Source organism: Zophobas morio, unplaced genomic scaffold (genome assembly GCF_036711695.1).
Source record: "Zophobas morio isolate AGI-343-1 ecotype UQ-CSIRO unplaced genomic scaffold, CSIRO_AGI_Zmor_V1 ptg000058l, whole genome shotgun sequence".
In the NCBI taxonomy this organism is placed as follows: domain Eukaryota; kingdom Metazoa; phylum Arthropoda; class Insecta; order Coleoptera; family Tenebrionidae; genus Zophobas; species Zophobas morio.
This window is the reverse complement of record NW_026972163.1, coordinates 3,459,360-3,471,510: the sequence shown is the minus strand read 5'-3', so window position 1 is coordinate 3,471,510 and position 12,151 is coordinate 3,459,360. Positions and strand designations below refer to the sequence as shown.

General features: G+C 41.0%; 1 protein-coding gene across 1 annotated transcript; it reads left to right on the top strand.

The window, feature by feature from the left end:
• The first annotated feature begins 773 nt into the window (after positions 1–773).
• Positions 774–7,848, top strand: LOC135143204 (uncharacterized). Its single transcript, XM_064075083.1, has 6 exons — positions 774–1,332; positions 1,374–5,866; positions 6,089–6,172; positions 6,256–6,337; positions 6,417–6,633; positions 7,746–7,848. Exons 1-6 carry the CDS (start codon positions 774–776, stop codon positions 7,846–7,848), a joined length of 5,538 nt encoding a protein of 1,845 aa, XP_063931153.1.
• Positions 7,849–12,151: the final 4,303 nt, after the last annotated feature.

Below are 12,151 nucleotides of genomic sequence, written 5' to 3'. Positions count from 1 at the left end.
CGACACCAGTAACACTAAAAAATAATAATTGTAGTAACTAAAAAATATTTAACAAATTATCAGGAACGTTGAATGTATTCATTTCCGTAGCAACAAGGTAAAACATTTGTTTACACATGAAGTTTCCTAAAAAGTAGTTGTTCAAAGTGAAAAATATTGTTTCAAGTTATTTAAAGGCAATAGAAGAAGCTGCCTGTTCCGGTTCGAAGTTTGTTAATATTTTGTTTTGATTTTGTTTGTTTTCCCGCGGATTGCTGACAAGTGTATTTTGGTCACTTTCCACTAGAGGCGCCATAGTACCGAGCAAAAGGGCCCGGTACTTGGGGTTGGCGCTGTTATCGAACAGAGTTATCGAGAAACCCTCAGAGAGGTAACATCGCTAAGGTGGGCGTTAAGTGAACGCAGTTGCCATCTTCTGTGACGTAAATCGCGAATTGTTGTCGCGAAACTTAGACACGTGGTTCCTTTGTGCATGCGGTCTACAAACCCTCAACCCAGGAGGCTGAACAAAACAAGGTAGGTGACCTTTTGATGCGTTTGTCAGCTTCGATCCAAATTTTAATATATTTTTTTTGGAATTGTAAAATCGCCGCGAAAAAAAGGTGTTTTCAAAGCCTTTACGTCCAACAAATGGTCCTTCGAGCCGGATTTAGGGTAATTACGAGAGATTTGTAGATTCCAGCACAAATTTGTTGTGGTTTTGCTAAGCGTGATTAGCACGCATTTTCATTTGATTTTCAATTTATCGAAATACGTAACTTCGAGCTTACATCATGGCTACCGTCGCCGCACTAAGTAATGGACGCGCTAGTTTGATCAAACGCGTGGAGGCTTTAGTGAATCTATCGCAACAAGCCAGAGTCCACGAAACTGTACGAGGAGAGTTTTTTATTCGAGCTGCGGACTTAAACCATATTGTTGCCCAGTTTGAGCAGCGACAGTTGCAAATTGTCGAATTATGCACCACCCCTGAGGAGCTAGACGAACAATACGAGGTGCAATCAAGATTTGACGATATGCAGTATTCAATTAAATCGGTTGCAGCGGAATTAAATCGCGAGGCCGCGCAGTCATCCGCACCTAGGGGCAATTTAACATCAAACAACGTCAAATTGCCCAAAATTCAAATTCCGACGTTTGACGGTCAGATCAAAAACTGGCCCACATTTTATGATTTGTTTCGGTCGCTTATCCACAATAACCCAAATCTTAGCGCAATTGAAAAATTTCAATATTTGTCGACGTCATTGTCTCGCGAGGCGTCTACCTTCATCAAAAATTTGCCGATTTCGGCGGCAAATTATGCTATCGCATTCGATGCGCTGGTGGCGCGTTATAACAAAAGCGCGTATTATTGACGAATTATTGGCAAGCAATCTATAGTGCACCCAAAGTGAATGGAGATTCGCCGAGTTTGTTGCGAAATTTGTTAAACGTGTTCTCGGAAAATTTGGCCGCGTTGAAGCAGTACGATGAAGTCGATTTGTGGGACTTCACCTTGTTAAATTTAATGTTACAAAAACTGGACACCACGTGGAAACAGAAATTTGAGTTGAGTATTGTAGGAAATTCCGTACCTGCTTACAATGACCTCCAAGAATTTTTGCTTAAACATTGTACCGCGTTGGAAACTTCCGTTATGACAATGGGTCATAATTCCGCATCCGCCCTTCGTAAACCCACAGCTGCATCGTCCGTACCTGCTAAGCGTCCCGTGACGTCATCGTTTGTCACGCGATCACCGACCAGCAAGGAACAATGTCTTAATTGTTCGGATGAGCACCCATTAACGAAATGCGATGCTTTCTTAGAAATGGAGCCACGGGATAGACATACTTTCGCGCGTAAGAAAAATCTGTGTTATAATTGTTTGTCGAGGGTACATTCGGTTAGCAAATGCCCATCTAAAGTAAACTGTCGAGTATGTAATTGTAGGCATCACACATTATTACATTTTGTCCCCAAACCTAGTGCAGATTCGGGAGAGGCGTCAGGGGTTGTGGAAAACCCATCTACCGACGACGGTGTTAAAGTTATGACTAACGCGATTCCGACCCGAAGTTTCATTCTGCTGGCGACCGCGCGAATAATAGTGGTGGATTCGCGAGGTAAATACCGCGCATTTAGGGCGCTTTTGGACACTGCCAGCGAGGCCACCTTCGTCACAGAGCGCTGTGCAAAGGTTTTAGGGCTTCCTCAAACTAACGCGGTGGTACCTATTCAAGGCTTAAATCAAATGTCGACAAGCAGTACGTCGGGTGTATTAAAATGCGAAGTGAGGTCGCATTTAGTGCGTAATTTCTCGTTGAAGGCCGAGATGGTAGTTGTGCCGCAAATTTGCGGTGACGTCCCCACAATGGCAGTGTCTCAAGATCAGTTGAGACAATTTCGTCACCTACGCAATTTGGAATTGGCTGATCCGGAATTCGGTACACCACAGCAGGTAGACGTTTTGTTAGGCGCTGATGTTTACGGACAAATCGTGACATCCGGTTTCAAGAAAGGTAGGCTCGAGGAACCGTCCGCGTTAAATACTGTTTTCGGTTGGGTACTGATTGGGGGTATTAAACGTGATAAGCAGAAAGCCGTGGTCAGGTCGCTTTGTACGTCCATAGATAACTCGTTAGACGCGGCGTTAAAACGCTTTTGGCAGCTTGAGCAAGTGCCACAACGCATTATGGCGGCCCCGCAGGACGTTTTGTGCGAAGAAAAATTCACGTCGACGATTTCACGCGACATCAAAGGGAGATATGTTGTTCAATTGCCTTTCGCAGACACGTCGCCGTCTTTAGGTCGCTCGTTTGATTCGGCGATGCGCCGTTTCCTCGCCCTGGAGGCGCGCCTCTTTCGAGACAAGTTAGCTCGGCAATCATACCACGAATTTATGAAGGATTACATCGATCAGGGTCACATGACGGTTATTCCCCAGATTCAAGTAAACAAAAACGCGGGTTTCTATATACCTCACCATGGCATAGCGCGGACGGATCCGGATAATGCAAAATTTCGCGTCGTGTTCGATGCGTCGGCCAAATCGTCGAACGGAAATTCGTTGAACGACGTCTTACTCGTGGGTCCTAAGTTACAGGCGGACATTGGCGCCCTTTTGATGGTATTTAGAACACACAATATAGTTTTTACGGCCGATATTAGACAAATGTATCGGCAAATTGCAGTGGCGGAATCTCAACGGTTATACCAAAAAATTCTATGGCGTTTTTCGCCGGAACAACCGATCAACGAATATTATTTAAATACCGTAACATACGGGGTGTGCTCCAGCCCCTATCTAGCAATCCGAACTTTGGCCCAACTCGTAAAGGACGAAGGGCACGCGTTTCCACTCGGAGCGCAGGTACTTAAGTCATGTATTTATGTAGATGATGTGGTAGCGGGCGCATCATCTATCGAGGATGCACGCGAGACGCAAGAACAATTAATCAAATTATTGAATAAGGGAGGCTTTGAGCTACGCAAGTGGGCGAGCAATATTCAAGGTCTTGTGAACTCAGTTCCCACAAGCCACCAACGGCCATACCAATTCCCATTAGAGAGCCCCGGAATGATTAAACTATTAGGGCTTCAGTGGTGCCCACAGGCAGACATATTTTCATATAGCATTAATCCCAATAATCGTCCGTGTACCAAACGCAACATTCTATCCGAAATTGCGCGAATCTATGATCCGCTAGGTTTTCTCGCACCCCTTACGTTAATGGCTAAACAATTAATTCAGACATTGTGGAGTATCGGCATCGGTTGGGACGATGCACCGCCGGCTGAAATTGTCAATTTATGGAATTCCTTTCAGGCTCAAGTTCCGGAATTGGGTAAGGTCTCAATACCGCGTCAGTGTGCTGATGATGGGGCCCTTACTTCGGAACTTCATGGTTTCGCGGACGCGTCGGAGCGGGGTTTCGGGGCCGTGGTTTACTTACGCCAATCCCGCCCAACAGGAGAAATTCGGGTCTCTCTAATCGCCGGAAAATCCCGCGTCGCTCCTTTGAAGACGGTTTCACTTCCACGTCTGGAGCTATGCGCTGCGGTACTAGCCGCCGACTTATTATCATTCGTCCGTGAAACTCTCAAGGGTGTTTTAAACATACACAGGGTGTATGCGTGGTCGGATTCTAAAGTTGCGTTAACGTGGATTAGGTCGCCGCCCTATCGTTGGGCCACTTTTGTCGCGAATCGGGTCGCGCACATCCAAGATCAGTTGGAACCGTCGGCATGGAATCATGTGAGCGGGCGTGATAACCCGGCCGACTGCGCATCGAGGGGATTACTCCCCCAGGAGCTTGTTACACATCCGCTATGGTGGGCGGGTCCCACATGGTTGGCAGGTACTGAGTGGCCGCCACAAATAGACTTAGAAGTTCCTACCGGTACGGAACTTGAAGCCCGGCAAAGGGTTCTCATCAGTCGCGTGATCGAAGAATGGCCGATGATCCTATTAAACCGATTCTCGTCACTTCGAAAAATTGAGGGAATCATCGCGTACTGTTTGCGTTTTGTTCAAAATTTAAGAATTCCAAAGGAGGAAAGAGAGTCGGGACCGTTACACAGGAGGGAATTGCATCGTGCCTTGTTAGTACTTGTGCGAATGGTGCAAAGTAAAGTATTTGCCAGTGAAATTCGTTCATTGAAAAAGAATGGCACATGTTCAAAACCATTCCGCAAACTGTCCCCCTTCCTCGACGACGGTTTGATTCGCGTCGGCGGAAGATTGCAACAATCGGAATTGCCCTATGAAGCTAAGCACCCCTTGTTATTACCGCGATCGCACCGTCTCACCGAACTAATCATAGAGGCCGCTCATCGGACACACTTACATGTCGGATTCCGGACATTACAGTATTTGTTGTTGCGTGAATTTTGGATTCTGTCAAGCCGACGCGCCATCGAACATACCCTTCGACGATGTAACAGATGCTTTCGCGTAAATCCAAAGCCAATAACGCCGTTTATGGGTGAACTACCGAGGCCGCGAGTAACGCAAGCAAAGGTTTTCACGCACTGTGGAGTGGACTTTGCTGGCCCTTTCTCCATTACAATGGGACGGCGTCGGGGTGCGGCGCGGTTGAAGGCCTACGTCTGCGTTTTCGTCTGTTTTGCGGTAAAGGCCATCCACCTGGAATTGGTGTCTAACTTGACTTCGGAAGGGTTTTTGGGTGCATTACGTCGTTTAGTGGCGCGTAGAGGACAATGTACTGACATTTATAGCGATTGCGGTACAAATTTCGTGGGCGCCAATAATCTGCTTCAGAAATATTTGCAAGCAGCGGCCGGTAGCTGCGGCATCAAATGGCATTTTAACCCCCCGTCGGCCCCCCATATGGGAGGATTATGGGAGGCGGGCGTTAAATCGTTCAAATCGCATCTTAAGCGCGTGGTAGGCGAGCAACTCCTAACATTCGAAGAATTTAGTACCGTATTGGCGCAAATTGAAGCCGTGTTGAATTCGCGACCCCTGTGTCCCGTCTCCGCAGATAACCCCGAAGATTTGTCGGTTCTAACACCCGGGCATTTTTTAACCACAGGACCGTTAGTGGCCGTTCCCGATGAACCGTTGGAGGCAATGCGGTTAAATCGGCTAAGTAGATGGCAGCTCGTGCAACGGTTGCACCAGGATTTTTGGCATAGGTGGCAACAGGGTTATCTCCATACATTGCAGCAACGAAATAAATGGAACACGTCGAATAACCTACCGTCGGTAGATACGCTGGTCGTAATCAAGGGTGATTCGGTGGCCCCGTTGCAGTGGCAACTTGGCCGAATTGTCGCGCTGCACCCGGGAAAAGACGGCATAGTGCGAGTTGCACAAGTACGTACCACTAGTGAAGCTGTGCCCGCTTCCTCGTCAATAGTTTGTATATCATATTGTATTTAGTTTTAGTCATTAGTTTTTAGATTGTCAATTAATCTTATATTGTGCTGGAACCTACGTTAAAAAAAAAAAAAAAAAAAATTGTTTAATTTTCTTTTGGTGGGCGGAATGTTCCGGTTCGAAGTTTGTTAATATTTTGTTTTGATTTTGTTTGTTTTCCCGCGGATTGCTGACAAGTGTATTTTGGTCACTTTCCACTAGAGGCGCCATAGTACCGAGCAAAAGGGCCCGGTACTTGGGGTTGGCGCTGTTATCGAACAGAGTTATCGAGAAACCCTCAGAGAGGTAACATCGCTAAGGTGGGCGTTAAGTGAACGCAGTTGCCATCTTCTGTGACGTAAATCGCGAATTGTTGTCGCGAAACTTAGACACGTGGTTCCTTTGTGCATGCGGTCTACAAACCCTCAACCCAGGAGGCTGAACAAAACAAGGTAGGTGACCTTTTGATGCGTTTGTCAGCTTCGATCCAAATTTTAATATATTTTTTTTGGAATTGTAAAATCGCCGCGAAAAAAAGGTGTTTTCAAAGCCTTTACGTCCAACACTGCCAATATTGCTTGCGCATCTGTGTTACCTGAAAAATCGAAATTACGTCATGATGAAACTTACAAAGCATTTTCAAATTGGCATACATCACAAAACATCCAAGATATTAATGAAACCGTAATGCTTGGTTATTTTAAGGAAAGATCCAAAGCCCTCAAGTTTCCTAGCAGTTTATGGTGTGAATATGCAATGCTGAAGCAGTGAGTATAGTTATTAAAATTGTTGAATTAGAATTTTTTATTAATTTTCTATTCGCACATGTCCCATACCCCATACGTAACAGTTTAAAAATAATTTCTTATGAAAAAACCGTCTTGGGCAATAATACGTATATGTATTTTATTTTTGGTTCCATAATTTCTTAGTGCGTTTATAACATCTTCCAGGGAATTTGATGTAATAAAAAGGGGTCTAATTTTATTAGCAACTGTTTTTCGTAAACGCATACCACTCTTACAATTAATCTTACATTTGCCAATAACATGAATGAATTTTCCGCTATCCTGATTTTTACCTTTTTTTTCAATTCAATAATCTCCTCTTGGAATTGAACGGTCTCTGTTTTTAACTCGATGTAGGATTATTTGTGAGGTTGATGCATTGTAACTTTCACCCTACATATCCAGATTTTTGGAAAAAGAATCAAAATTGTGTAAAACAATATTTGGTAATTCAACTTTGAAACTGTAAAACAGAATGCTCTGAAATCTGGAAACGTTTTAAGAGTATTATAATCATGGTAAATCGTTAATCAAAATTTATTCGTTTATCCCCTCCCAAAAAATTGATAACGTCATCTCCAAAGTTTTGCCAAATAAATAATCTCTGAAGATTATAACTCTGTACTTGTGGTTTGTTCATGAAGTAATCATTTACATTTACTTTAACATTATATACATATGTATTTTATTTTAACTCATTAAGGTCCTTATATAAAAAAAATAAAATTCACAAAAGCAAATTTTATAACCGTTCGAAAAAACTAGATATGTTTGACTGAACTTTAGGGACGAGCGTAATTCTGTCGAGATAACCTGCGATCAGTTTTTTTTTTATGATGTCCTGTGATTAATATTACTTTTATTTTTTTATTCACAGTGACTATGAAAATGAAATTATTGTTGACTTTTTAGAGGTGCACTCAGTGGCGTAAATAGTGTTAATGAGTTGATGTTGATGAGAATGAAATTTTATATTCAATTATCTTTTAAAAAAGGGAACAGTTGCTATGTAAAAAAAATTGAATATATATAAAAAAAAATAAATAAAATAAATAAACGATTAAAAAAGTCAATTTCCAATTTTTTACAAGCAAAGAAGTAAAAGTAAAACCAGAAATCACAACAAATAGCACCCCCGCAGACCCCGCGATGCGAGGGGGCGCAGCGTCAAATGGGGCGCAGACCGTAACGTAACCGATACATGTTTTTTAAATATGCAAACGAGTAAGTATGTACAGTCAGGGACACGGAATTTCAAACGACCTGTCAATCATAATGACAATAAGGTATAAGACTACAATGTTTTTAAATGTCAGAAAGTTGGTTGTCGTTTGAAATTCCGTGTCCCTGACTGTACATATTTATATTACTTTTTAAATTTGGTGTATGTGAGCGCTTACTATAAATTGCGGGGGGGCTCAGTGGAAGTTAGCTACGCCACTGGGTGCACTCGTCGTCCTTTTACATTGTTAGCTCGCAACAAGTACAAAATAGAACTTAATGAAGGTTTCTCTTATTATTTATTAAAAAAGTTTAAAGTATTTACAAGTCCATGTGATTTGCACAGCGATCCGGCGGGACAGAGACTATAATTGATCTCATTTTCCCGAAAATGTGTGAAAACACTGCTGTTATTATTTGCATTACGCTGCACCATTTAATTAATTGATATATCTGTCCTTGCAAAGGTTATATTGCATAATTGCGTGATTTCCTTATTTTTATAATGGGATTGTGTGTAATTCCAACTGTATGTATGAAGACAATAACGTTTTTTATTTAATTCTAAATTGTCAACTAATTTTACTGGCGTTCAAGGAATTAAGCAAGTAAAACTTAACTAAACAAGGACGAACAGTCGTAAATTGTGACTCCACTCCCAGTGGTGAATGGAGAAATTGGAACTCGGATTGCGGTCCAGACAAAACATAAACAAATTCGCAGACTTATTTATAATTATTAATTATGTTTTCGTAGAACACTGCGTTACTATCAACGCCGAATCGACTCATCCCTTTAATTTGTCAAAGAAGCGGAATGTGTTGGACGTTGGAATGTAGGTACTTCAAGGGCCCTCATCCTGTCGAAATCTCAAAATACTCTTCGATCAATGTTTTAATATGCAGTTGAAAATATGCTTTCCCAAGCCTCGTTTATATCATTTGATAAAGTGAGTGATTTTGTAAAACAACGTAAAAATTAGATTTAGGAAAGCCCATGTTTTACAAAAAATTTAAAATCGCAAATTTCTGTTATTCATAATCGGTGGACAATATACGAGTTTCGAACTTTAAAAAGTTGGAAAATGAGCAAGGGTTCGGGGATTTACTTTTTTAAGCGGTTGGAAAGTTTCCATTTTAAAATTCCAGGCAATTTTCAAGCTAGTTTAAACGTTTGTGTTAAAATCGTATACAAACTTCCTGGAAAATTTCATTCATTTTTCGAGAAATAGTTTATCTCTGGACTTCACCGCTCTCGAAAGTAATGAAACACTTTCCACCTTAGCATGTAGTATTCTATTGCCTCTAACTGAACTCGGTCTAAAAGTAATCAATGAAAGCCTTGATATACAACTAATTTAACCGTGAATACAATTCATCCATTTCTTCTTCCAATTTACTACGTTTTTAAAGGAAATGGAAGTGACAAAAGAAAGTTTATAAAGAGTTTGTTATAATAAAGAGAAGCCTGTTTTACTAATGCAGATCAGCTATTCTAAATGAACATTTTTGGGGATTGTTTCACGAGCAATTTATTTTTAAGTACGCAATAATTTGCAGAAAATCGAAAAACCCAAACAAATCCCAGCGTCACATTTAATGGCGATGTTCAAATGTCCCTTAAATTTTTTTTTTTCAAATAATTGTATATACTGCTGAAATCATCTGTTAGTTTTTTAGTTTGGGTAGACTTGACAACGAATTTTCTCTTCCCACTCACAGCGTCCCCTCTCTTCTCAGGTTTCCAAAAGCCAGTAGTTTCCGTGATGGCGCGAAAGAAAGACGACCACAAGCAAATCTTCTATTAATATGACATGTTTTTTTAAAAGTGTTGTGGTATTAAATACTTCAAATAATTACTTTTTCGTGGTGAAGTGGTTTATAATTGGTCTGCTATTTGTGAAAATGTTCCACTTAGTCAGAACCCAAGACACATTCAAAATCTATGCCGAAGATGAGTACAACAATGACAGTGGCAACATTATATGTACTGCAGGTAAGTTAATTGTATACACACTGTCTCTTACTGCAAGTTTTCTGAAACTGTCCAAACTTCTAACACCAGAATGTAGTGGCGTTTTGTATAGAACCATTTGCAAATGATTGGGAACAAGTAAAATTATCAAAAATTTTATTGAAGACTACAATGTTATGGTGGAGACTATGCAACAGTTAAAATCATCCGTTACTGTTGCTGTTCCTGAAACAAATCGGGAGGACTCAGATTTTCGAATCCCAGAGGCGACCACAGTAAATAAAACTTCCTCATTATTCACAATCGTCAAGTCGGTGACAGTTACATGGTCGGGAAATACTAAATACAGTTTGGAAGAAGAACAGGATCCGTTCGCAGAAGTAGAATTTTCCGAAGACGAATTTATACCATCTGATTCTGATTCTTCCACTAGTGCCGATGAAGAGAAATCTGCCGTCCAAAAGCGAAAGTTTTTTGAAAAAAAACATCGCCGTTCGAACGATGAAGAAGTAGAGACTTCTTCTTTACGAAAGCGCCGCCATGCAAAAAATAGTGTCCCCTTTATCTCTTTTGCTGAAAGACTTCTAATAATAATAATAATAATAATAATAATAATAATAAGTATTTATTAACCCAGCAAACATTTAATGTTTAATATAGGGTATATATAAAGTGACCAGACGTCCCGTTTTGAACGGGACTGTCCCTTTATTGGACCACCTGTCCCGTTGTCCCCATATAATGATCTGGGACGCAAAATTGTCCCGTTTTCTAAAACCGCGCGAAAAATTAAAATGTTGGTGCGTGTCCGGCACGAGCGCCCAGCGAAACCAAAACGCGTCGTCGACCGATTGGAGATTCCCGCCCGCGCGCGCGCGCGCGCGCGCTATCGGTTACCTTAATAACGAGCAGAGGAGAGGGGGCATTCATTCCGCAGTCATTTGTTTCACGCAACAAATATAAAGTTCTCGCTATTGTATGGTTTTTGAGTCAGTTTCTTGAAGTAATTTAGTGATAAACTAGTAACTTATTTGAAGATTTCCATTGTTTTGTGCGATTACAAATTTTACCTACAGCTATGCCGAAACGCAAGTGTTCATTTAATGTAAACCTACAAACAAAGTACCCATTTATTAAGCAAAATAATACTCCGTCCGATGTCAGATGTGAACAGTGTCGCACTGAGTTTAGTGTTTCTCATAGTGGTGCTGGTGACATTGAACAACATTTGAAGTCCGAAAAACATAAAAATGCAAATCGTGCCGCTGCTTCTAGTTCTTCAATGTTGAATTTTTTCAAGAATTCAAACGCTCCATCTTCAAAGGATTTGAATATTGCCGCGGCCGAAGGTGTCTGGGCGTATCACACTATACAAGAAAACCACAGTTTTCGCTCTAATGATTGTGCGTCGAAATTAATCCAATCCTGTTTTGATCAGAAATTCACATGCGCGCGTACGAAGACAGAAGCTATTGTAGTAAATGTTTTGGCGCGTACAGCAATCGAGCAATTAAAGGATGATCTCAATAAGTCCAACTGTATTACAATTTTAAACGACGCTTCAAACCACGGTAATAAGAAAATATATCCATTCCTTGTGCGTTTTTTTCAACCTTACGAAGGTGTACAAGTAAAAATTTTAGACCTCCAAGACCAACCAGGTGAAACGTCTGATATCATTGTCAATTATTTGACAGCAAGTATTGACAGATAATAATTTGACAGAAAAAGTTGTCGCATTTTGTGGCGATAATGCCAATGTCAATTTTGGGGGCGTAGCTAGGCGAGGAGTTAATAATGTGTTAGCAAAATTAAAATCATCTCTAAAAAAACCGTTGATAGGTATTGGATGTGGAGCCCATATAATTCACAATGCTATAAAATCTGCTGCAGACGGTCTACCTTTAGATTACGAAAGCATTATTGTAAAAATATATTCATTTTTTTATATTTATACGGTTCGAGTTGAAGCTCTAAAGGAATTTTGCGCTGAAGCTGAAATAGAACATCACCAAATGCTCGGCTACAGCAAAACTCGCTGGCTTGCGCTGATGCCTGCTTTGGACAGAGTTTTGAAAATGTACCAGCCGTTAAAGAACTATTTTTTGAGCATTAAAAAATGTCCCAAATTAATAAAAGACTTTTTTGAAGATCCCACATCTGAATTATGGCTTTATTTTTTACACGCTCAGTCAGCAAGTTTTCACCAAGCTGTTTTGAAGGTTGAAGGTCAAACTGTATCGGCAATTGACGCTGCAAAAGAAATCAATCAACTCATTCAGAATTTGATTCAGAAACACAC

Excerpts from the sequence above, each read along its gene's own strand:
- LOC135143204 (XM_064075083.1), top strand. The coding sequence starts at position 774 with ATGGCTACCGTCGCCGCACTAAGTAATGGACGCGCTAGTTTGATCAAA. Across the intron at positions 1,333-1,373 it reads ATTCGATGCGCTGGTGGCGC|CAATCTATAGTGCACCCAAA; the intron begins GTTATAACAAAA and ends ATTATTGGCAAG. Across the intron at positions 6,634-7,745 it reads GAATATGCAATGCTGAAGCA|CAAAGAAGTAAAAGTAAAAC; the intron begins GTGAGTATAGTT and ends ATTTTTTACAAG.